The sequence below is a fragment of the Rattus norvegicus genome, chromosome 17 (assembly GCF_036323735.1).
Source record: "Rattus norvegicus strain BN/NHsdMcwi chromosome 17, GRCr8, whole genome shotgun sequence".
Taxonomy (NCBI): Eukaryota; Metazoa; Chordata; class Mammalia; order Rodentia; family Muridae; genus Rattus; species Rattus norvegicus.
In genome coordinates this window covers 63,542,501-63,569,895 of record NC_086035.1, presented here as the reverse complement: position 1 = coordinate 63,569,895, position 27,395 = coordinate 63,542,501, and the positions used below count along the sequence as shown (strand labels likewise).

The window sequence follows — 27,395 nt, the reverse complement described above, 5'->3', positions numbered from 1 at the left end:
GGCAGGGCTGGAGACTGGATGGAGACAAACACCCTAGTATGAGAAACACCTTGATCAGCCACCAGAGGCCATGGTGCTGTCTAGGCCCTGGATGCAATTCTGGGTCCACAGTTCTGCTGCTGCTGGGATTTGTGTTAATGCCCATGGCACACAGTACCACCAAAGGTTATCTGTCATCTGTACTATAGCCGGAAACCATGTTGATATCCTAGAGGTGCACTGAGATGGCTCTGCCCTCCAATGGCCACCATATTATGGCACCAACAATAGCATAGACATGGGAGAGCTGGCAGGCTAACCAACTCAATCAACACCCAGGCCCAGATCCAGGCTTTTAAGTGGGCCTACCCCAATATCTTCCCCATCTATGAGCCATTGGAGCATGTGAAGAGGCCAGTTGTATGGATCTATCACCACAGGATCCCTAGAACTCAGGGCAATAGATGTATATCCAAGAGTATCTTTAAGGGTCCAGTACTGATGGTATAGCAGAAGTCAGAGGCCTTGAAGTGGCGTAAGGATTCATTGCAACAAACACTGGCTAACAAAGCTGTTTGGACAAAGATTACTGTGTGACACACCGAAACTTCCTGTGGCACTCCAAGGAATGGAGATGTGGGGAAGATGGGGAAGGTTGGGAAGAGAGAGGAATAGGCTGTTGACCAGGGGAGTTGACAGGAGGATCTTTGTTGATGTTGTTGTTGTTGTTATTGTTGTTGTTGTTTTATTCTTTTTTCTATTTCTTTTTCTTTTCCTCTTCTTTTCTAATTTTTATTTTTTATTTACTTTTGAAGGAAAGCTACAAGAGTGAAAGACAGATACCAAAGGACTGAAAGGTAAATGGGGTTGGGGTAAAGGATGTAAAATTCCCAAAGATTCATTTAAAAAATATGTTTAAAATTTATTCCAGAAAATAGAAATAGAAGGAACATTGCCCAATTCATTTTCTTAGGCCACAGTTACCCTGATATGCAAACCATATAAAGACTCAAAAAGGAAAGAGAATTATAAATTAATTTCTCTTATGATACAGATGCAAAAATAATAAAATATTTGCAAGTTGAATCCAAGAATACATCAAAAAGATCATCCACCATGATCAAGTAGGCTTCATTCCGAAGAGGCAGGATGGTTCAATATACAAAAATCAGTAAATGTAATCTACCATATAAACAAACTGAAAGAAAGAAAAACACATTATCATCACATTGGATGTAGGAAAAGCCTTTGACAAATCTAACACCCATTCATGATAAAAGTCCTAGAGAGATCAGGGATACAAGGGACATATTTAAATATAATAAAGTCTGTTTACAGGAAATCTATAGCTAACATCAAATTAAATGGAGAGAATCTCAAATTAATTCCACTAAAATCAGGAACAAGTCAAGGTTCCCCACTCTCTCCCTATCTATTCAACACAATATTTGAAGTTCTAGCCAGAGCAATAAGACAACTAAAGGAGATCAAAGGGATACAAACTGGAAAAGAAGGTCAAGGTAGTCAAAAAACTAATTCTTTGCAGATGATATGATAATACACAAAAGTTACACCAAAAATTCTACCGTGGAACTCCTATAGATGATACATACCTTCAGCTGAGTGGCTGGATACAAAATTAACTAAAGAAATCAGCAACATTCCTATACAAATATACAACATTCCTATACAACATTCCTATAACAAATGCACTAAGAAAGAAGTAATGGAAACATTTTCACAATAGCCTGTAATAATTTCAACTATCTTAGGATAACTCTAACCAAAAAAATAAAAGACTTGTATGATAAAAATAACAAGTCTTTGAAGAAAAAAGTTGAGATATCAAAAGATCTCCCATGTTCATGTATTAGTAGGACTAACTGGCCACCCTACCAATAGCAATCTACAGATTTAATGCCATCCACATCAAAACTGTAACACATTTCTTTACAGACCTCAAAAGAACAATTCTCAACTTCATATGAGAAAACAAAACAATAGGATAGCTAAAACAATCCTGAACAATAAAGGAATTGCTGAGTATCACCATCCCTGATTTCAAGTTGTGATACAGAGCTATAGTAATAAACACTGCATGGTATTAGCATAAAAGCAGACATGGTGATCAATGGAATCGAATTTAAGACCCAAATATAAATCCATACACCTATGGACACCTGACGTTTTTATAATGAAACCAGAAATACACACTGGAAAATAGAATCAACAAATAGTGCTGTTCGAACTAGATATCTGCATGTAGAAGAATGCAAATAGATCAATGCTTATCAGCCTACACAAAACTCAAGTCCAAGTGAATCAAAGACCTCAACATAAAACTGAACCTGATAGAAGAGAAAGTAAGGAATAGCCTTGAACACATTATACAAGAGACAACTTCCTGAATAGAACATCAATCGTGCAAGCACTGAGATCAACAATCAATAAATGGTACCTCATGAAGCTGAAAAGCTTTTGTAAGGCAAAGTACACTGTCAATCAAAGTGTCAACCAAAATGACACTCAACAGAATGGAAAAATGATTTTACCAACTTCACATCTAATTGAGGTTTAATATTCAAAATATATAAAGAACTCAAACTGGATATCAACAAACCAAGTAAGCCAATTTAAAAATGGGGTAGAGATCTAAACAGAGAATTCTCAACAGAGTTGTCAAGTAACAGGGAAACATTTTTAAAATGTTCAACATTCTAAGCCACTGGGGAAATGCAAATCAAAAATACTGAGATTCCACCTTATACTTGTCAAATGACTAAGATCAATAGCACAAACAATAGATCATACTAGTGAGGAGAATATTCCCCCATTGCTGGTGGGAAGGCAAATTTGCACAGCCACTATGAAATCAATACAGAGGTTCCTCAGAAAATTGGGATTAGTGGATGGAGGGCAGGGGGAAGTTGGGAGCTGGGAAGAGCAGAGGGAGGGAAAACTGTGGTCGGGATGTACTGTACAAGAAGAATTTAATTTCAAAAAAGAGAAATGAAGAGAAGATGGAAGCAATGAGGGAGAGAAAGCAAAACAAAATGATGCAATGAAGGCTTCAGGCTGAAGGGAAGACAAATGACGGAATAAGATGAGAAGCTTGCATTTGTTTCTCGCCTGCTCACACACTGACTGTTGAAAGATTCATTTGTGTATTTTTATACATATTGAAATGGGTCCACAACTGATTCTAGATTTACGGAGTTTACAACACAGTGAATTCTCACTGGACTGAAGATTATTGAAGATTATGAACCAACGTGGCACATAACTTTCATGCTCACCCAAAAGAAATCTCAATACTGTTTATTTCAAGAATGAAATTTTAAAACAAGCTCTTTGTTTTATTTTTATTCTTTTATATTTTTTGGATGTGTGTCTATGTGTACATATGTGCATATGAGTTCATGTGCCCGTGCAGTCCACAAGAGGGCATCCGATTTCCTGGAGCTACCCTGATGTGAGTGCTAGGAACCAAACCCATTCAAAAGGAGCATAAGTGTTCTTAATGGCTGAGCCAGCTCTCCTGCTGAAAAAAAAATCTGTTTATCTGAAAAAAAACCTCTTTTTCTGTCCTCATGTTTTAAAGAAAGGTTATAAAATCATAAATCTGAATACATATAAGCATCTGAATGGGAGAAAAGCCTTCATTTCAAAGAATAAAATATAAGAGTCATGCCATTAAAAATACACAAAACAATTTCCGTTTCCTTCTTTTCTACTTTAGAATTTCCACTAACAAACAAAACTGCATATTATGAAACAGAAATGAACAGGGATCATCTGAAACTCCCAATCCCTTAAAAAGGCACAGCTCCAAATGCCAGAAATCACTTTGGGGTGGAGATAAACTCAGGGACAGAGCTTCATATACAGATGACTTCTAAAAACTGTCCTTGGCTCAAAATAGAATGCTTTCCTCAATGATATTTTCATCAAAGGACCATGTGCCTCATTTTTGTCTATAAATTCAATAAACGGGTATTTTTGATAAAGCGGAATCTTTATGTTCTCTCTCATACAATGACTCCACAAGGCTTCTTCCCCTATCTAGCATCCCTAGAGTGTGGGCATGAGGCTGGAATGAGGCTGCTTCATTGTTGGGCCCCGGTGTCCAGCTGGACTGTAAGAAGAGGAGCTCCAGTATAGAGAAAGGTGAGAGATAGGCCCTACATGGGCAGTCCTTACCTTGGATGACTCAATAGCACTCTCTCTTCAGAGCCTGTGTGGGTGAAGCTTTAGATGGAGCAAGGAATGGACAGAGCATTGAACCTTGGGAGAGTGTTATCATGGCTGTGTGGCTAGCCTTCTCGAACAAGGATTTGATGGGGGAGCCGCACTGTCTAGGTGGTTGCTGTAAGCTCCCAGGGGAGTATCCAGGATCTCAAAGACTGAAGACTATATGACTACTTCCTGCCATGAACACAGACCCTGAAGTAGTTCAACAAGGGTTGTCTACATTGGGAGAGCCCAGGAGCCCAGAGTCAGGGTTTATAACGTCATCTAACATCTATGTCTATAAAAACATTCATGTCTCTCAATGCATGAGAGCTTACAGTATAAACTCTTGGCCTGAGTTCAGCTGCAGGGGGGTTATGATAATTACAAAAGATATGCACAGTTTTCTTTTCTCTCTGAAAAAGAAACTCATTAGGAATCAATCTCCTTCTCTGGGGGATTTATTACTAAGATATGCATGAGTTCACATGGAGGTTCATAGAAAATTTGCTTTAAAGACTGATAAAATAGCAAAAGTGTGTTTTACCTACATCACATCTCCCAGAAATGCAGTCTATGGGAAGGAATATTTTAATACACTGAAAGACTCGGTGATTTTTTAAAGAACATCCTTTATACCTTCATCTCATTTTATTGAATTAGACAGAATCCTCAGAAGGATCACTGACTACAGTAGAACTTAAAAGTGGGTTACATAATGGTTAGATCTCTTTTGTTTGCTGGATTTTTGCTTTTGTAGATAGGGCCTTATATGTAGCCCAGGCTAGCCACAAATTCACAATCTTTGCATCTCGAAGTCTTCAGTGTAAGAATTACAGGCATGCACCACCCACCTATCATGCCCAGCAACAATAAGACTTCTCACATGATATGTCTTATAAATAAATAAGTGATTTATTCACTGCCATTAATAGAAACTCAAAGTAAGAGCAAATACTTCCTGGACTACCAAAACAACAAACAAAACAAGACAAAAAAAATGTTTTAACAATTCCTTCAACTACTGCTGGAAAACATAGTTTCTACTCACATTTATCTTCAAATTGATTTTCCTTTCCTTAGATCAACTCATTTTTCTTACATAGCAATTCTTTCCTCATAGCAATTCTCAGTACCTCATATGTACAAACTTTTAATCTGAACACTAAAGGAAAATTTTCAACTTCTTATAGATCTTTATTTCCAGGCCACCCAAACCACGAAAAGCAATTACAAAATGTATATGTAGTATTTATTCAATCTATGACATATTATTTTCCAAGTTTATAATGTATGATCCTCTGCCTTTAAGGACACACCATTTATTACCACTGATGGTGCTAATCTGAAGTCTTTTCAAGTAAAATAATAGCCAATCAAGATAACTTTATTTGCTAGTGTGAGACTGTTAGTGATATTATTCTGAAAATGTTAAATGTGATTTGGAAAAAAAACTGGCTTACCTTGCCTTGCAAGTGTATATTACTGCGGATTACATCACGTACTTCCTCCTCAGTGTCTTTCTGTCAAGAAATACGTGTTACTAAAAGACGTCTCATAATCAGTGCATCAACTGCCACAGTCAAAGAACAAATCAAATTCTCTATTAAACAGTGTACCCCTGGCAAGTATGTTTATCAAATGCATGCTAGAAATTTGAAGCATTCTCAGCTCCTTTTTAATCCTCTGTGTGTGTGTGTGTGTGTGTGTGTGTGTGTGTGTGTGTGTGTGTGTGTGTGTGTGTGTGTCCCTGGAGATCAGAATAAGGTGTCAGATACTCTAGAGAGCCAAACTCAGTTCTTTCTGAGAATTGTACATACTCTGAACTCTTGAGCCACATTTCTACTCCTCAGAAAATATTTTCTACACTGAAATCACCTCAAACAAGGGTGCCATCCATCTACTTGAACTACTCAGTAAGAATGTCAAGGGTCAACAGAATGACCAAATTTGTGAATGTGCAAAAATGTGTAAGGCACAATTTTTGAAAGTTTGCACAGTCATGTGAAATTATGCAAAACAGAACCAAAGAAATAACTCTAGAAAAATTAAATCCCAATGCCTGTAAAGGACCAGAAAACTAATACCTCATCTAGTCACCGTGGGCACAATACATTTTGCTTTTAATGTTGAAAAATCACCTTTCAAAAATTCGATGAGAGCTCTCATAGCAGATTTTATGAAGGAGTGCATGTGCAATCCACTCCCCTCCACCCTGTGGCCTATTTATTAGTCTTATGTTTGCTTCCAGAACATGCCTTGGAGATGATTACCATCAATTAGGATAAAAACACCTTAAACATAATAGGCAGTCATTGATTTGAGACCTAGGGTCTATGAAAAAACTACTTACTAAAAATGTAACTGTAAATGAAATAGTTATTCAAAGGATGCAATGCCAAGTCTGGAGGTCTGATGACTATCACCCTTGGGTGACCAGGAGACTCACCAAGCTAAATCGGTTTTTGGCCAGAGCAATGAGCTCTTGGTCCCCAGGGGCACAGATGTTCAGTCCAATGGGAAGCAATCGCTTCAGAGCTGCCACAATCAAAGATGTCTGCATAGAATACCGGTCTCCTTTCCGCTTCATTTTCTTCCTCTCTTGATCAGAAATGGCTGCCTGTGGAACAAAGATGAGCACTGGGTTGCCACCCACATTTCTTTCATTCAGATCTATGATATTCTCTGACAGAATCATGGTCCCACTGTCCTTTGTTCTTCAATCCCTCTTTTTAGGAGTCCTAACCATTCTGAAAAGGTTATCTTTCCTTCCCACCATTTTTCTTTTTTTACTTTTAGTTTTTATTCTTCCTACATTTTTACCATTAACTATTCCTACATAGTTATTAGAAAGACACATCATAATATTAGGGAGGAATTCCATATAGTAATTTCATATATAATACACTTTCTAATTCTCAATGCTTAAAAGAATTTACATATAGTAACCTTATTTTTGCTTGGATAAATGCTTTGCAATATACATGCATGCACGGGATATGTTTTATATATTCATACATTTGGATCATTTATGAACTCTCTATGTGGTTTATAAATAACTATTACAAAATTTTTTAATGTGTGTAGCATTTGTGCCTGCATGTGGATATGTTGGGGCACATTTGTGTTTCAGTACCCACAGAGACCAAAAGAGGGCATTGAATCACCAAGAACTGTAGTTACATGTGGTCATGAGCCACCATGTGGATGCTGGGACTTGAACCTGGGCTCTTCACAAGAGCAGCCAGTGTACTTAAGTGCTGAGCCATCTCCCCAGCCCCAGTCATTGATTCATTATAAAGGACTGGTGTACTAAGTCCGAATATTGCAGTATATCATTCCATATACCGTCATGTTCCATCAAATCCATAAATTTCTGGACATTAGAAGCAAGAATTTTATATTCTACAGATATGTACTTACTGTGTGGATCACATTTTTTATACATACCACCTTTTAAGAAATTATTTTTAGTAAGTTTAGTAACTAGGAATCTTTAAGGAAATTATCCTTCATAGGTCATTTTTATTTCTCAGTATTTACTGTACCTCATTCAAACTAATCCTAGAAAGTATGCAAACAGCACAAATGCTTTTACATCAGTAAGCAATGCTATCAAACCAGCCCAACTGCCATTATGAACACTCGAAACTTAAAAAACCCTCTAAAAAAGGTCAACTCATAAAGGAACACTGAGACCGATGGGAAGACTTGATACCTTGGACATCTTAGACTTTGTGTCGGTGATGAGGAAGGACATGTTGTTGATTTCATTCTGCACCACAAAGTTCTGTTCCTCTCTTTTGAAATTCTGAGGTTGACAAGGAAACTTCAGTTAAAACCACTTGGAGAAAATACAGTCTGAGATACACAGGAGTCTAGGGTGTCATCAGGAGCCAATGCTGGTTTGGTGTATGACTTACACAGGGACAGCTAGGTTAGAGATAACTGTTTCAAGAACAATATATAAGGGTGATAGACTTTTTCCAATGTTGGGAATCTTTAGGGCTTTTCCATACAAGGCAAGTGCTCCACCATGGAATACACCCCAACCTTCTTACTTCTTATTAGAAGATAAATTCTCATTAAATTGCCAAGATTGGCCTTAAATTTACTCTGTAGCTCAAGCAGACCATCAATTTGTAAACATCCTTCCTTCACTTTCTTGGGAGCTGGGATGACAGACCCATGTCACCAGGCCCATCCTGAATAGGTATGTTTTAAAGACAAGGCTTGAAATGTTCATGTCATAAAATCATGCATTGCCAAATGACAGTATGACCATTCCAGTCCCAGGTTAGCTGGGTAGTGGCATATGTTGTTTCAAGGGATAAACAGTCTTTCCAGAACACACAACTTTGAAACAACTTTCTACTTCCTATTCTGATAGGTATTCCATCTAATTCTAAAAAAAAAAAAAAAGAAAAAAATGCCATAACATTATTTTAAGTACTTTTAATTTAGAAACAGAATGCTAAAATCAATTCATCTGAAACCTTGGAGAATATATCAATATATATAAATAATTTTGATATATATATGTATATATATGTGTGTGTGTGCATATATATATATATATATATATATATTTATCAGGGCATGAGAGATGTCTCAGTCATTAAAAGCTAGGTTTATAACCAAAAAGATATATATCAATATTCCTACTATTGAAAGAACCATTAAATGAGCCTGCTGATTATAATAGATCCCTAATTCCAAAGTACTCTTTAAAACAAAAGTTTCATTGATGTTTAATGATTGCTGAGTGGAATATATATGTCAATTTTCTAGCAGTTTTCAACATGTTTAAACATCTAGTCCTTGATTCCTTCCATTTGTCCTCTTAGCAAGTGAAAACTGTGTTACATATGGGAGAGAAAGAAAGGACTGTTGATCCATCTCTAATTTTGGCAGGTAAAAATAGATTGATTCATCCCAGAATATACATTTTCCTCAAAATTACCACCAAAGAAGCCGTCTCATTAAAATGTGCTACACAAAATAAGGAATCATTCATCAGGCATGGTGATACATGCTGATGGTCCCACAGAATTGAGAAAATTACAAGTTTGAGGTCAGGCTAACTCCAAGGCTAGCTTAAGCTATAAAGTGAAGACTTTTCTCAAAATACCAAGGGCTGAGGCCCACATCAGGCCATCTCTCTATGCCAGCATGTTCAAACCCCAAAACAAAACAAAAAAAAAAAACAAAAACAAAAACAAAAAAAAAGAAGTACCTCATTTGATTTAGAGGAACAAACAACCTAAAGAAAAACTTCTCAGGTGCCACAGATATCAAACATTAATATCGATATTTAAAAGTCATTTTAAACCAGACATATCCTAAAGGATCCCAGAACATGGAGGTGAAGCAGCCACTTAATACCAGCCTGGGCCATATGATACACTGTCTAAAAGAGGTGGGATATAAATAAATATCTCAATGTTTATACAATACTATAAAAATTGTATCTTTTAAAGATAAATTACAGATGGAGCTTAAAAAAGGCTCCATTTCCCTAAAGTCCCCGGAGTGATCTTCCCTCTGTCCCAAACTGTCAAAGGAATTCTAAGAGACAAACTTAAGAAATAGTATTTAGACATTGACTGCAGAGACCAGACAACTGGTCTACCTTTGCAAAGCCCTCATCACACATCGAACGATAGATAATTTGCATTCTCATTCTTACATGGGATTTGGACCAGTAAATGAAGACTTCAGCTACCATTCTAAATAGCTCCTCTGCTTCTGGGTTGGGTTCCTTCAGCCACTTTGCCCTGGAACATGTGATAAACAGGTTCTCAGTTAAAGTTAATCAAGTGAAACAACACCTCACCCCCCAAAAAATCCTTTCTATCAAAGTCTGTTTTTAATTTTCTTCCTTCCTCCCTACCTATCTTCTTTCCTTCCTTCCTTCCTTGCTTCCTTCCTTCCTTCCTTCTTTCTTTTTTTCTTCTTGAGACAGGGTCTCTGGCTAGCCTGGAATTTTCTATGTAGACTGAACTTGAACTCACAGAGATTTGCTGACTTCTACCTCTCTCAAGTGCTAGGATTAAAAATGTGTGCTCCTCCTCATCAGTGCTGTGCATTCAGAGGACACTTTCTCGGCATGATTATGAGCAGAGATTTGCTATTTACAATACAAAACTTAAAAGTGGGAGGTGGATTGGACAGGGGGGTTATGTCTGGGAAACTGGGGAAGGGAATAACATTTGAAATGTAAATTGAAAAATCCAATAAAAAAATAAATAAATAAAAAATGTGTGCTCCTATGCTCAACCTGCTAAAGCCAGGTTCGCTGACCAAAGAATTCATAATGGTTTCATGGTACTCGCTGGAACATTTAAAAATTTGTAAACATTGAAACTGTCCAACAGCTTTTAAAGAGAAAGAAAATTAAAGGTTTAGTTTTATCTTGAAAAATAGTTGCTTTATAATCCACACCCACAATTTTTGTATATGCTGTATATGTATATGTTTTGTATGTGTATACATATTATTTATATAATGTACACATACACACACACATATATATGTACAATATAAAACAATTTAAATGCATTTCTTTCTGTATAATCTGCAGATTATACTCTAGTCTCTGCTGTAGAAACTGGAACAATATAACAATAGATACATTACTTGCAAAGCATGAAAGGCTTCAGCAAACAATATCATCCAGTTGTAAGCTGAAGATGCCCAATGAGAATTAATGTATGTATTAATATTTTGTTATGTTATAACCATGGGCAAGCTCATGGCTTAGGAGTCACAGAACTATGTGGTCTAAATGAACAGATGAGCGGAGCAGATCATGAAGGACTTGGGGTGGAGCGAGTCACTTTTACACATTGTACCTGTTATAGTCCACAAATCGGATCAAGAGTGGGTAGAAGGCATAGAGATCCCTGGCCAATGTGGTAAACTCATCTAGAATGAGCAGCTCCGCTTCGGACATGTCCCCTCTGGCTTCGGCTTTTAGGTGGTCTTCCTCAGACACTACCATGGCAGCCTTTTTCTTTAGTTTCTCCATTAAGGGTAAGAAATGAGTTTTTAAGAGCTGAGGTTTCACCTTGTTGATGATTGGCTGTGAAAATACTGTTTGGAAACAGACATTAATATTCTGCTGTGAAAACACCCATTGAAATTAGAATGAATTGCTGGAATGGTCAAATGGGAGTGAGATTCCTACCTTTTCTCTTTCAGAGCTTCCTTACGGACAAAGCCCATGTCCCTGCCATTTTTCTAGCCACAAACCTAATTGCATAATTGATGCTTAGACATGATTACTGAACTCAATTCAGTGTGCTTATTTTTTAACAAAAGATTGATGATTTAGAATAAAAGTTTGAAAAGACAGAATCATATCAGATTAGTTTTTAAATTTAGTATTATTATACAAAGCCCAACAATGGAAAGGAGTCTTCTAGTACTTTCACTTTTAGAACACTGTAATACTACCATGTGAGACCTGAGGTCCCCTCAGTTTATCCCATCATCATCTCCTGGAAGAGTTAGATTATACATAACATTGTGGTGAGCATTCAGTAATAGGTCTAGACTTACACAAGCAATTTTTAAGATGGATTTTTATATTACATTTATATAATATGCACATATATCTATAAATATATACATATATACATTGGGACATGTATATGTGAGAGAAGTTAAAAATCTACCTATTCAATCATTAAGACACTGGTATTATGTTTTTAGTTTTAATCAACAGATACGCCCATTAATTCAGACTACACACAGATTATTCTGCATTCCTTTAAAATTTTTGCTTTTGGTTTCTATATTTAACATGAACATTTCCCAAGATAACAAAACATAGCTGAAACCCGAATGCTTGGAGAAAATGTAATATTTTTGTAAGAGGACATACAGAAAGTAATTACCCAGGCTGCTCTAGCTGTTGGGGACTTAGGCAGCTTCCAGAATTTTAATTTAAATCTTATAATGATAAACTGAACTGTACATGCTTTACTTCATCTTCCATTCCTGAGCCCATTGTCATCAGGGAGTAATATGAAGGCATGTTGTTTCAAAATCCAGCTTTACTTTTGTCTCTGTCTACATAATCATTATTGATGTTATTATTCATTATTCTTATGATTGATAAATAGTCTTATATAGAAATAAACAATTTAGAAAACAAATTATTAACTGCATAATGAGTATCTATAATTGTCATTTTGATATAACCTAGAATCATCTGGGGGGAAGAGTCTCAATGAGAATTATCTACATTGGGTTGACTGGTGAGCACGCATGTCGGAGTTTGTCTTATTTATGGTAACTGATGTGGAAGACTTAGACCACTGTGGGTTACTCCATTACCTATGCAGGAAGTCTCGAACTATGGAAAAGTGGAGAAATTGAGCTGAGTAAAGGCAAGCAAGCGAGCATGCATCATTTATCTATTTTTGCACTTGATGGATTTGACAGGACTAGCCACGTTAGGCTCCTGCCACAATGATATCCTTGCAGTGATGTGCTCTAACCTGGTACGTCTAAGCTATAACAAACTCTTCCTTTCAAAAATGACTTTGCGTCAGGATATTTTATCAGAGCAGCAAAAATGACACTAGGGCAGTTAGCAAATGTCTGATCTTATCCATATCTTTTAAAATAGCATAACAGTACTAAGCAATGGTAATTCTGAGCACAGAAGAAATCACTGAAGATTACTGTAGGAAATTTGTAGCCTTCCATATTTAAAATATTTGCTGGGAATAAGTGATACGGTGTGTTCTTTCCAGTCCTTACCAGCTAAGCGCTTCATCCAGGCCCCTTCATCAATCCCCAGGTTGTTGTAGATGATCTTGAGAATGTTGCCCAGCAGTGTGTTCATGTGCTCTGAGTTGAGCGCTGTGCAGCACATCTCAGCCCTCTCTGGATGGTTCTCAGGACCGTGCTCCCACCACCTTGACATGTAGCTGCATAACATGGGCAGTACCACCTCCATCATGTGTGGCATCTGAGTGTAACGGATTCCTGACTCTGCCAGCTCTATGATCTCAGTCATGAGCTTCTCCAGGGATGGTATATTTGGGCAGACATCCTCCACATTTGCGGGTAAACTGAGAGCTAAAGAAACACAGATAAAAATGGTATGTGTTCAGTGCAAGAACCGGTACCCTGTGGCAGATTTGGCTTTCTCAAACAGACACCATATTTCACGTTGGGCTTCAAAACTCAAATCTGTCTGTCCTTCTCCTGACACCTTCTTCCTCTTATCATGGCTGGCTGCCATTTAAAAGTTCTTTCCGAACGCCACTGTACTGACTAGTTTTGTGTGTCAACTTGACACAAGCTGGAATTACCACAGAAAAAGGAGCCTCAGTTGTGGACAGGCTTTCATAAGATCCAGCTGTAAGGCATTTTCTCAATTAGTGATTAAGAGGGGAGGACCCAGTCCATTGTGGGTGGTGCCGTTCCTGGACTGGTGGTCTTGGGTTCTATAAGAGAGCAAACTAAGCAAGTCTGGGGAAGCAAGTCAGTAATATCTCTCCATGGCCTCTGCATCAGCTCCTGCTTCCTGCCCTGCTTGAGTTCCAGTCCCGACTTCCTTTGGTGATGAACAGCAATGTGGAAGTGTAAGCTGAATAAACCCTTTCCTCCCCAACTTACTTCTTGGTCATGATGTTTCTGCAGGAATAGAAACCCTGACTAAGACCTGCCCACGATCCTACCATGCCTCTGCTCTAGCAGGCTCTTTGACAGCTGTTCTGCCTACTTCGCAGCAAATAAGATTAGGGATTCTCTTTGTCCTGCTTCTTGGACTCACCATTTTCAAGAGCTCTCTGTGTATCCCTATTCACTGCTACTCCCTCCTGATCCTCGCTGTCTTCAGTCCCTGTAACTTTGTACTCATTACAGCAGTGTCCTTAACTCACTTCTTTCTCATCGCCCAATTAGATGTTGGCTTCTTTGAGGATCTATTTTTAGCCCCCTCTCTTCCTCTGCCTATATATTTATCTTGACAACCACATATACTACTGCTGGCTTCTGTTTGGCTATTACTACAAACCTTCTACGTTCTACTTATTCGTCTTTTTTGGTGTCTAATCCTGGATTTTTTTTCAGGGTCCACCAAGACAGACACAAGAGGTATAAACTTTTGACTTAATCTCTAACAGAGTTATTCAAGCAAGATGTTATACAATCAATCACAATGGCTAAAGGCTGACAAACCTTCTTTGAGATGATTCTCCCTCCAGGAAATCTCACAACCACTGCATTGCCTATCTTTGCAGTGGGCGCTGCTTAGTCACTGCTTCCCAGGACTCAACACAGCTGAGCTGTGCGTTTATCTCCTCTACTGCTGTCCAGGATCTCACTGATACAGCAGTCCCTCTATGTAGCTGGTAAATGAACCTTCTTTGCTACTGGCGTCAGTTCCCATTCTTTCTTCCCTCTTCTGGCTTCCCAGCCTTGCTTCATTGTCTGCTCACTTCTTGCGGGAGCTATCTCCAGTCAACATTTTCCCTAATGAATCAAAACTTCTGACTTCCCAATTTCAAGACTCATCCTGAATTATCTGTGTTGAGTCTTCCCAGGGGCTCTAGAATATCATTACTTTCTAGTACCCAGTAGCCTTTATTCTGAATTCTATTGTCCATGTCTATCAGTCTCTGTTTCTGTCTTTCTCTATCTGTCTGTGTCTGTCTGTCTGTCTCTTTCTCTCTCTCTCTCCCCCTCTCCCTCTCCCTCCCCCTCCCCCTCCCTCTCCTCTTCTCCCTCTCCCTCTTTCTCTCTCCTACAGGTGAGAATTTCCTGCAGAAAGATTCAAATCTTAGTCATTTTTATATCTCATCTCCCCTATCCACCTGAAATAGTTGATTAAAAGATAAATGACATCATGAAATTTAATTCCTGTTGCTATGCAAATGAGGTGAAATAGAAACCTAATCAGGTATGTAACCTGTTTGCATGGTTCCTTATCTTTACAGAGGTAATAAATCTACTTTCTTCTTGACTTGTGTCAATAGACTAGTGATTCACAAAACCTTAATAAGATGACTCTGTGTATTATTACACAGGAAAATCAACAGATTGAACTTAACCATTTTTCACTACTTGCAAACATATAGAAACTCTGTAAAAAACAATACTATTGATACTATTGCACATTCAATACCTTTGCCTTTGCTTTCATTTATTCATGAGGTAAAAGTGACAAAGTAGCCAAATTAAACAATAATTATTCAGGTCACTAAAATTCCTTATTTGGTAAGATTCACTAAAAAATAAGACAAAAAACCAACAGTGTAACTAGGTCACAGAGAAGCAATTTCACAGGTAAAGGGGTATGCACTCCAGGTTTTGAAAACATTCTACAATTATTAGAAATCATTCAAAATCAATCTACTGAGAAAAACATTAAACAGAAAAAGTCATTAGAGGGCATCTGTGACATATTTTGCCATGAGAATTGTCTGGACTATTCTAGAGTCTACTAGAAGAATAACTGGAGTTTACTTACTTATCATTCAGCTCAACTTGCAATCCTATTAATAATTCTAGTAGGCTCTCTATGGTAAATATCAGAACTCAATATCAAGGGAATAAATGTCTTTTTTAGATGGAGTCATGAGCAAAATAGGGCTATCTACACAACAAATGATCAGATTGTCTTGCATGGGGTATCACACATTAATCTGAGTTTCATGATACGACAACCACACACATAGATAGACTCATGAGTCTTAGACAGACACACCTTATATCTAGGTATAGACTAAAGTTGTTGGCTAGGTTTCTCAGAATTCCAATAATAAACTTTTAAAGTGAAAAATCAGTTAAAGATAAATTTGAAACACATGAAATAGGATCAGGAAGTTCTCATGTAATATTGACATGAACACTGTGTGTTACATGTGTGAGTATATGCATATACACACAGACACACACACACACACACACACACACACACACCATATACACAAAACAAATGTTTAAAACATAAAAACAATCTACCAATGAAATAAACAACAATACCATAACCCTTCCTGACTTATTGTAAGACTACTCAATAAGAAAGCCAATAAACCTACTTTTTTCATATTTGCTGATTATTGTTCTGCTTTAGTTGAGAATTCATTTTTCTTTGTCTCATTAACTTAAAAGCAATTAAGCTTTTTTCTTTCAGAAACATTAGAGGAAGTGCACATTAAAATAAGAATGCTGAATAATAATGCTTGAGAACAAAGAGACTGAGAGATCATAACTGAAAAAGGTAATTTAAAAACACTGTATTACAGGAATCCCTCTATTTAGCATCTATGTATATTAATTCATGAACAAGCATGGAAATTATTAAAATTATGGGACGTTTAGCCCACATATGCACGGATTGCCTCAAATTATGAACTATCCCATCTGCCAATTATGTTAAGAAATCACCCACATTCTGCCCCTTGCAACCAACTCCTATTCCCCTCCCCCTCCTCCCCCTCTTCCTCCTCTTCCTTTTCCTCTGAAATCCAGGAAAAGTGGCTCCTCTGGTAACCTGGACTCATGAGCAATCACATTCCAGCCCGCTGCTTCTTCAGGAATCAAACTTCTGGATAAATCTTCTCATTACCCCAACAACAAAAAACACTACAGAATAATTTCATATGCATCATGAAGACATGGCTTCATTTCTCAAAAGGCAAGCGTAGTTCTGTGTTACCTGCTCTTTCTCGTGAAGACCTGGTGTTGTAGATGGAGTAAACATTATGTTTGTCCAGGTGGGTTTCTAGAAAGGCGATAGGGAAGGCACCAGCAAAGGCAGCTAGGCATTCTCCAAGTGCAGAACGTTGCCTACGAGTGCAAAAAGTTTGAGTAACTAAAGGAGTAACATTGGGAAGCAGTAAGTTTAACCTACAAGAGGGATATCAATGTTGCTACTTTAAAAAAATTTAGGAAGAATTCAGAAAATGTCTTTGAGAATAAAATCAGAATTCTGCTACTACCTCTGCACAGTTAAAGCAAAAAGGAAAAACTGAGCTCGTGGGTATTTAATTACGAAAGTTAAGGGTGTAATCTAAACCAATCTTGTGAAAGGGTATGACAAGTCATAACTCTGTCAGACATGGATGCTTTTAGCTGAGAATCTCTGAAGTCTGGGATTGTTATTAGTTAGGAAAATAGTCAGAAATAGACACCAGAATTGGAGGGTTGAGTGGTGTTGGGTCTTAGTTTACCTGTGGACAGCATTTGGTGAGCCCTTCTGTCTGGAGGGTGAGAAGATGAGCTTCCGGCCCACTTTGTATTTCATTGTGTGCTTATACATGTACACGTGGTTATGTGGGCATGTATGCGCACAACAGGAGACCAGAGGTCAATGCCCAGTCACTTCCTCAGCCACTCTCCATCCTAGTTTTGGAGTCAGGTCTCTCACTGACCCCGGAGTCCACCAGTTCATCTAGACTGCACTCTCAAGCAAGCTCCAAGGATTCTCTTGCCTCTGTGCCCCCGGCCCTGAGATTACAAGCTACATGCTGTCCTGTTGGGTTTAGTTGGGTGGTATGGGTCTGGTCTCCAGTCAGCAAGCCTCTCCTCAGTTCTTTTTCTTTCTGATACACAACACTAGCAGTCCCTCTCCTAAGACGTACAAGCTCTAAGGTGAAAATTTATATATTATGTTGTTATATAAAAGACAAACTATTAAATTTTATATACGATACTCCCACTGTGCTTTATAATAATTCTTAAAGATTTTCAAGTTCCTCTTGAGGAACTGAAGAAATTATCTGTGTTGCTTCAAAAATAAGAAATGTATACAAAATGAAGAGGGTTGAGATGCAGTTGCTGTCAGTGCTGGGCTGTTATTAGCTCTTACCTTTCCACATAGATGCTCTTGCTGGTTCCCAAGGCATACAAGCTGGTCAGAATTCTGTAACAAGACACCTGCACATCCTCCACTGAGAACAGAGAGAGTCTCCATTGAGAAGTAAACACTTGCATAGCACTTGACCCTGAGAATGTGTAGGCTCAACCCAGAATTCCTCACTACAGTCAGTAAGCTTGAAATTTTGGAAAATGAAAAATAAGAACACATTTACAAAATAAAATGTAAAGGCTTCTTTTCAAAAGTCTCCCCTGCATGACAGGAGCTCGAGACACATAAGTGAATGTGTTGTGATTATCCAGAACATTATGAGAAAAATATTTTAATAATCTTTCTCAGTATGTGAAAGGAAAGGACCTGCTCAGGAATATAATAAACCATGAGACTGTCTGGAGGGGAAAAGAATGACTTTCAGCTTTGGGTCTTCTTCTGGAGAGAAGTAAAGATGCTCTATGTTCTACAGAGCTTTGCATGGAAAAGGTCTCTCAGTGCATACGATGTTGAATATAATAACTGTCCGTTACCATAACTCACAAATATCTCCAAAGATCTGACATTCAAATGTAAATTTCTCCAGGAGATATTTAAAGTTTTTTTAAATGTTTAAATTATGTATGCATTTATCTATCTATCTGTGAGCTTGGGCATGTCAGTACAGGAACTTGAAGAGGCCAGCTGGATCCTCCTAGCTGGATTTATAGGGGCTTTTAGGCCATCTGAAGTGAATTTTAGGAACCAAAATCTGGTCCTCTGTAAGAACAATATATGCTCCTAACCACTGAGCTATCTTTCCATTTTTCCCTTCCTACAGTATTTGATGATAGGAAAATCAAGCAGAGAATCTAGGAAATGTCTTTAAATCTAGGAAATGTCTTTAAATCATTGAGTAAGATAGGATTAAAAGAGAAAGAAACCTACAAAATATGGCTTTCTAAATCTAACACCGCTAGATATACCCTGGCATGTCAGAAGAAATCATCTTTGACGTTAGACCTATTTCCTTCTATAGTCTGGGCTACAAGCAGTGTTCCTCCTGGTGAAAATAGGGTTCTATCAATGCTAGAGGAGGAGCCATAGAACAGCACAGTGGTTTCACATTGTACTCTCCATCACCTGGGAAACTCAGACTATGAGAGTCCCCGAAGGTGTAGTCCCTGAAGCTCCCCCCAAAGATCCTTCCTCATCCCATGTTCCTGTGGGCAGCCCTGCAAAAGGTCAGGACAGCTCAAGTGTTAATTTCCCACTTAACTTTGGTTATTCTGGGGACAAACTTTTAAAGTTAACTTTGGAGTTCTGGCCCCAAACTAGCTAAGCAAATCTCTCTCGAATCACACGGAAACCTATCCACAGAGCTATTTTTGCTTGGCATAGTCAAACAATTGAGATCATGCTCAGTAGAGATAATATTATTTGTTGGAATAATCTGTGGTGCAGTTAGCAATCTGTGTTGGACTGAGAAATGATTTGAGAACATTTAAGGTGGCATGTCCCTATGCTCCAAATCCATGAATACTGGAAAGATGCAATGAAATTCAGGGAATTCGGTGGGACCTAGGCTTCAACAGTGCAGAAGAATCAATCTAAAACTGTGGCTGTATTCTGGGTCCATGAGACAAACGGATCTTTCTCTCTATCAAATGGTTTCTATCACCTGTACACCCATCTATGCAGTTAAGTAACGATCCAAGCGTCTGCATGCAGAAGCTCATTGGGATGACCCTGATGGTCCTAGTTCAAAAGCCAGCAACTAAAGACCAGAGTTACATACATATCAGATCTTCTCCAAACTGATGCTGGCCAATGTGCTCAAACAGGGAAGAGAGCATGGGCAGGAGCGCCACGGTGGTATAGTTGATGATCTGAGTCACGCCCTTGGGCTGGCTCCTGGTGTGAGTAAACTGGCCCTGCTTAAGGTTTTCCATCGTCTTTTCCAGATCCTCCGCCGCATTGTCCAGAAAGGCCCTGAGAGCACTTTTCACGCTGTCCAGACCCGTCTTCATCACAGTCCTGGGAATTTAGGAAGGAAGAGATTAGATTTCTGACAGCCACAACCAAAGAAGAAAACCTTGCCTCCCCACCCCTCTCCCAGCCACTATGCTACCTCTCTACTACAGTAGATACCTAGAATACATTCAACTTCTATATTTTTATTGGCATATATTAATTATGTATAATAATGGTTTCTTTATGATATTTTCACATATGCATATAATATATTTTGGCCATATTCACCTCCAATTACCCTCTTTCTTGTCTCCCTCCCACTAATCCTTCCCTCTTTCCAGAGAGTTCTTTGTCCGTGTGTGTGTGTGTGTGTGTGTGTGTGTGTGTGTGTGTGTGTGTGTATGTATGTATGTGTGTGTATGGTGTGTGTATGTGTATGTGTGAGTGTCCTGGGTATGGAGGGGTGTGTGCATGTGTGTGTGTGTGTGTGTGTGTGTGTGTGTGTGTGTGTGTGTGTGTGTATGGTGTGTGTATGTGTATGAATAAGTGTCCTGGGTATGGAGGGGTGTATGTGTGTGTATGTGTGTGTGAGTTTGTATATAGTATGTGTATGACAGTGTGTATATGGTGTGTGTGTGTGTGTGTGTGTGTGTGTGTTTGTGTATGTGGTGTGGGTGTGTGAGTGGGCATGTGTGGGGGAAGGGGTACTCATACGTCATACATTCATAATTGGTAACTCAGTAATAAAATTAGTTGCTAGAGAAATAATATAAAGATTAAACAACCTCCTTATGCACCCAGAATCTAAGGACCATTGTATCCACTGTAATTTACAAGGTTTCTTTTCACTTGAACTAAAATATTCATGAAACCACAAAAATAAATAAGGATATGCAGTCCCTTTTAAAACATTCTTATGTGTCATAACTATATTAACTCATTTAGGTAAAAATGTGACTATTTACCTTGCATCCAAAGTCTGACCCAAAATATGAAGACAGTTCACAATTGAGGTAGCATCATTCCCTGAAGGGGAAATAAAAAACTGTATAAGTTGCCTTTGGAGTTTCTCAATCTTGTCCTGTCCCATTAACACGTGTGTCACAAATGTCGGTTAATTCACACAGCTCAATCATAACTTAATGAATACGACTTTTTAAGGCCTCAAATTTGAAATCATGCAGTTTCTCTGCTTAAAAGTGGTTGTGCACATGTAAGTAGACAAGCGGTGAAGCATGTCTTACCAGGTAGCAGACATGCTCCAGCAGCATTCAAAAGCATCACGCAAACCGGAAGGAACTTTTTCTGAATTCCTCAGATACACTCCTCTCCCCACACTACCTCACTGTAACGCACATGGTATGCAGACATTGAAAGTCAGTGTGTATTCTGAAATGACGTACGCTAAACCTCTATCCTAACTCTATTTTAATTACTTCAGAAGTCTCTGCTTTCTTATTTTATTCAATGGCCTCGGGGTGACTCAATATGCCTGAATTCTAATGTGGTAAAGTGGAATGATTTATCCAAACTTTGTTGGTCTTTGGCAAACAAAGGAAGTTGCCATTAAATGCATTTTTAAAATTAAAACTAGACGTTAGAGAAGCAAAGCAGAACTTATTTGTAAAGACTGATTTCTAAATATCTTTATCATGTACATCTAATTATACATGTGGGGGGAGGGTGCATATGTGCATGCAGTACCTGAGGAAAGCAAGCAGGGGCATCAGATCCCCTTGAGCTGAAGTTACAGGTGGTTACTAACTGCCTTGATGTGGGTGCTGGGAACAGAACCTAGGTCCTCTGCAAGAGCAGTACTTGCTCTTAATTACTGAGCTGTCTCTCCAGAATTTAAGCCAACAGTCTTTTGCACTACTCAAAACGTAATTCTTAAAAACAGTCAGATTCATGCACTTTGACTGCCATTTTGTAAATAAAGTACAAAATTATAAATAACATAAATGGAGTATGTGTGTGTGTGTGTGTGTGTGTGTGTGTGTGTGTGTGTGTGTGTGTAATGCTTGGAGGTGGGAATTTTTTAAAGTAAATAAATGAAATTACTTTATTAAAAATAATTTGACTACCAAAATATGGTCAAACTATATCAGTCTTTGTTCTATATTTTAATCTAACATGCATGCACACATGCACAAATTCTATGAATCCTTAGGATAATGAGTCATGTTTCAATGTAAGTTTTTTTGTAGCATTTGAATGTTATTTCTTTAAATAACACTTCCTCAAATAGCCCACTTACACATCCATAGACCTGGTTGATCTTCCCGGATCAGGGGCAGGCCAACTTAGATACATCCTAAGACAAAGACACTCTCAGTTCTAGGTAGTCACTGTCCTCAAAGGTGCTTTGGGCTTTAAAGGCATTTCTTTTTCATTGTCTATACCAGGACCAACAACCCAAGCACAATCTGGCCCTTTTAGGGATAACATACCCAGATTAATTTTCTGGTATTTCTTGATAGAGGATAGCAGTAATTATTGGAATACCGGAAGCATTTTGAAGGGAGACATCAAAACTGTCAATGTAAGTCTAATCTGCTAGCAATCAGGAAGAGATTGCAGGTGAAGCTTTCTCTGGATTACGTCACTTAGCAATCACTTTTGAAACTTATCCAAGTTAGAAATTTAAGATCCATGCTCTGGTGAAAGCATCTTCAACTGGAAAATAGAAAAACTTGAACAAAACACATAGCTTCCTCTTAAACATCTGATATTTATGCTATGCAACATAACACTGAAGTAACACTTCAGTTAACACTGAAGTGAACTGCAGTGATAGTGATTGTCTGTTCAGGCTTGAGGCCACTGGGGATAAACCAAAAGAGGTATTTGGACGGTATGTTTATCATGTACAAAATGCTGAAAGCCTCCATGTCAAAAGTTTGAGACTTCTCTACTGCCTCGGGTGTTTATCTTGGGGAACTGCACGCCTTGCTAAGGAAAACATTTGAGTTATTTAAATAAAGAAAAAAAATCCTTACAACTTGAGCACTTACTAATTTGAGCATCTGTTGCTGTCTTCTCTATTGGGGCTCTTTGAGAGTGGGATCTGATTGGGTCTCTCATTCCTTCATTCATATTTTTATAAGGCTGCTATGTGCCAAGCTTTCTGTTTAGCCCTATGGGGACAGATGGCACACAGAAAGGCAGGAGTTTACCACATTTAAGGGAGAACTAAGAAGGTAAGTGTTGGGTGAGGGGACTCTTGATCTCATGGAGCAATGATGGTGCCAAAGCCCCTGAGCACAGATGGACATGACTAACTGCAGAAGGAGAGCGTTTGCCGGGTAGCACGGCGGGCAAGGAAAGGTGTAATGGTGGGTGTGGATAGAGTGGCACACAAGCGAGCCAGCATAGGGACTTGCATGCTCAGGTTTCTCTACAGAAATGGAAAGCACTGGGCATGCAGGTGCAGGATAAGAGGCTGGTGTCTGAGCAGGACATGGTGGCCTGGGGTTCAAAGTGGGCAGAGAGGATTAAGACAGAATAGCTTCTTTGGTCTTGAGTGACACAGGTAAAAGTGTTTGTAGGTTGATTTCAGTGTGGTAACAAAATGGAAAATTCTTCAGTTCTCCATCTTCACAGCCTGAGAGAATGTCTAGCACACAGCAGAGACACAATGACCATGATGTATTCAATGATGTATTTAAAGGACTAGATTTTTCTTTTGTGTGTGCGAACAATGCCCTTAACAGACCTTACAGGCACACAGCCATTTGCCATCACCCCTGAGATTGCTCTGCATTCATATTCTGTTCCCTCTACGAATTACTGAAGGATTTAATATGATGGATAGGCTTGGGATGCTTTTGCTGCATTGAGGTTAGCATACAGATTTTATATCTAGCAAAAGTAGAAAGTAATAATGAGATTAAAAACAAGATTTCTTTAGCCAACACTGGGTTCTTAGAATGGCAAATGAGATCCCCATTGCTTGTCAAACTCTCTAAGTACCATTCCAGTCCCAACTGAATGGAATTCATATATGTGTCTACTTAGCATGACTTTGGAATTCACATGGGAAAGCATGGATTTAAGCAGGATGGCATTTTCTTTCTATCCCCACCCCCACCCCCCACTATAAAATACTTGATTCACCAGGATCCTACAGTGAAAACATCTATCCATGGAACAAGTAACTTTATCATTTTCCCACACAACAAGAGATGCCTTAGGGGCCTCCAGATGACAGTTCACAGTGTGAGATCTGCTAGCCAATTCTGTTCTCTGGGTGGTTTCACATAAAGAAAGGACTTTTAAAAGGAAATCGAAGGCACATGCAAATGTGGGTAGCTAACTTCTGGTAATCCTCATGGTTTAGATGTCATAACAATCTTGTAACTACTCAGAAGAATTGTGGATGTGAATTTAAATTTGGCAGATAACACAGACTAAACATCCCCAGTACTAGACCTACTAGACCTACTAGACCTACTCATCACTGTGACCCTAACAGCAAGAACTTGGTCTGTTTATTGCTCCCCCTTGGTCTCCAATGCCTAACTATGGAAAGCTAATATGTACCTTTTCGTATCTTCAGTTTTGGTACCCATTATCAAATCTAAATCTGTCTCAAGTGGTTCTTAAATAAAGTCATGAATTATTTTCAAGTATCTTTTTATGTTTATATAGGTGAGTCATTTGTGTGAGAGTGCCATTAAAGCCCAGAAGTGGGATCTCTTGAAACTGAAGAGGGATCTCTTGATCACAGTCATGACTTGCCCACTGTGGGTATTAGAAATTGAACCAGGGTCCTCTACAAGAGCAGTACATACTGTTAACCGTTGATCCATCGTATCTGGCTCCAAATCATGTGTGTGTGGTGTGTGTGTGTGTGTGTGTGTGTGTGTGTGTGTGTGTGTGTGTGTGTGTGTATTAAATTTGAAAAATAATATCCAAATATATATGAAATAAGGTAAAACTACTAAGAACAAGATTACCATGAGTATGTGCAAGCATCTACTAAACTCTCATGCAGTCATGGAATGGGCTATGTGAAGGTGTCATGTGCATCTACCTCAAATAGCTACACTTGTACTTTATTTTGTATTTAATCTGATTTACCTAAGTAAGAGCTAATAACTAAGTTTGGATAAACCCAATAGGTAAAAGCTAATGGATCAAACTAGAATATGAACACAGCAAGTTCACAGTTCCCACAATGTCTCGATAATTGTTAACTCATATTAGGTTTACTAGGCACCCAAAATCTCTAAGGTTAGTGGTGATTTTAAGCCTACCACAAACACAAAACGTCAAAGTTTAGGCATTCAATGTCTCTTTGTCGAAATCATACAGGTGGTTAATTCTCAAAAGCAGCATGTACACAGTCAAAGCCCAATGTTCCCTCCTGGTCATCACATGAGTCAAAAGCCAGGCTATATTTGTGCTATGTAAAGTTTGTGTGCTAAGACTTAAAGACTTTATTAACAAGGCAAGTCTGTACACTGTGCAGAGAATGTCTGATTGTTGAAACATCTTAAGACATTAAGCTTAATATATTTCAAATACAGCATCCAAATAGATATTAAGATCACATAAGAAAGAATAATTTACCCCCTGCATGGGAACAACACACTATATTACACATTTATTGTCAGTTACCCTTGGATGATATACTTGAAGGGAAAATACGAATCTAAATAACAGGCAAAAGGAATTCTTGCTGGTGGAAGATCCATATAGTTAGTATTCCTTTGGGAAAGGTTATCATTATTTTTAAAATGGTATAATGAAAGTGTCTGGAATGTTGGGAACACTGTCTTGGCCTGACTATTGACTAAGTGGGTGTATAATTATGGAAAGTTTCTTATTTTTAAAATGTACATACTTTGTCATAAATGTCAGATATATATCATAGATTTTCTAAAAAGGGAATTAAATTACACAGAACATAAAAAATAAGAGTATGAAATACGTGGCCAGTTAGAAGTTAACACAGTGTTATGCCTTCAGGTGAGTTTATAAACATTAGCAGTAACAGCTAAGCCTCCCATAAAGGCTATCCATAACTAGACAAGATTCTCTAATGACAAAGTGGGTATCTGAACATGCTCTACCCTGGGAAACTTGAACACAATATAAGAATCTTGACAGAAGAGTTTTCCAATGAATTGTTGTCTATCGATAAGAAGTTAAACAAAATCAGTTAAGCCTAAATCATTCTGAAGGCAAGTCCTTGAAAATTTAAAATATCTTAAACAATAACATAAAAACTCAGACAATTTATGTAAACTATGAATTAACTGATAAATAGAAGTGTTCTGAGCCTTCTAGAAAGGAGGACTATCCAGTAGAAAACTAGCTAGTTATACTAAAACCAATTTCTTCTTAATTTTTTAATAAGAATTATTATTTGTGTCTGTGTGTATGTATCTGTCTGTCTTTCTGTAAGACCCTCAGTTTATCCACTGTGACTTTTCCAATAAGGGCTTAGTTTTCTAAATCTATAGTCTTTCATAAAACTGTAAGTTAAACTGAAAGCATTTCTAGCCATATAACTCAATAAAATATCCCAAAATTATCCCCAAAACATAGAGAACAAAGGGCTCAAATTTGCTTTGGCATTTATACAATCTATGAGTGACTAGATTGTGGCAGCAGCGGCAGATTCCTAAAGTTCCAAGTAGGAAGACCTGCAAGGGTGAGAGTGCCACCCTGCATGGCTCTCTGGGAGAAGTGCTCAGGAGAATGGCCTTGACCTACAAGGACCCTGGGACACATCAGAAAAAGGCTGGGTGTGGGGGAGTGATCCACAGACGTCACTGTGACCAAGCAAAGCTCTTGGGCACTATGGTCCCAAATACCAAGCTCCAATGCTTGGAGTGCAGGAGACAAACATATCTGTAGCTGAGAACACTGAAAATGAGAGGTAAATTCCAAATCAGCTTATTGTTTAATTCCCAGAGAGAGCTGAGCAAAAAATCCAAGAGCCTGGTTTCATTTCACTCTCAAAATAAAAATACGGCAGAACTTGCCATTTTCAGACTTTTGCTCCTTTAATTAAGTACCCTTTGTTTTTCAGTCATGAATTGGACTGGCTTAGGGAAGTCATCGCCCTCCATTTTGCCATAGGTAATGTCACTTATATACAACCTCCAGGAACTTATCTGGCCTATGATGGCCATGCATGCAGCCGTGCAGTCATGCATCCATGCAACATAACAACACACAACGCAGTGCAAAATTAGCAAAGGAAAGCCCCTGATGGCCATGCTCAGAAATTAGCAAAGGAAAGCCCCTGATGGCCATGCTCAGAAATTCCCCAAGGGTCTCCTTACCAAACAGTGAAATCCTATGCCTGACAAGAACTCCAAGTTTGCAGAACAGGCTGAGGACAAAAGAAAAACAAAAGGAGAAAAAGGGAGGGGTGGGGAAGGTA

The 27,395-nt window shown here is 38.4% G+C and overlaps 1 protein-coding gene across 18 annotated transcripts in view; it reads right to left on the bottom strand.

The window, feature by feature from the left end:
- Ryr2 (ryanodine receptor 2) overlaps nucleotides 1-27,395 on the bottom strand; it is a 585,615-nt gene that overhangs the window by 97,246 nt on the left and 460,974 nt on the right. For 17 of the 18 annotated variants that reach the window (NM_032078.3, NM_001191043.3, XM_063276749.1 and 14 more), the window contains 11 exons: nucleotides 27,295-27,344; nucleotides 20,962-21,022; nucleotides 19,821-20,059; nucleotides 18,044-18,125; nucleotides 16,892-17,022; nucleotides 12,982-13,302; nucleotides 11,064-11,304; nucleotides 9,899-9,986; nucleotides 7,928-8,020; nucleotides 6,659-6,829; nucleotides 5,673-5,732 (listed from right to left, as the gene is read on the bottom strand). In NM_032078.3, the coding sequence (NP_114467.2) occupies nucleotides 5,673-5,732; nucleotides 6,659-6,829; nucleotides 7,928-8,020; nucleotides 9,899-9,986; nucleotides 11,064-11,304; nucleotides 12,982-13,302; nucleotides 16,892-17,022; nucleotides 18,044-18,125; nucleotides 19,821-20,059; nucleotides 20,962-21,022; nucleotides 27,295-27,344 (1,537 nt within the window). Of the gene's footprint in view, nucleotides 1-5,672; nucleotides 5,733-6,658; nucleotides 6,830-7,927; nucleotides 8,021-9,898; nucleotides 9,987-11,063; nucleotides 11,305-12,981; nucleotides 13,303-16,891; nucleotides 17,023-18,043; nucleotides 18,126-19,820; nucleotides 20,060-20,961; nucleotides 21,023-27,294; nucleotides 27,345-27,395 lie in introns of those variants that run through there. The other variant, XR_005495333.2, reaches the window with a different exon arrangement.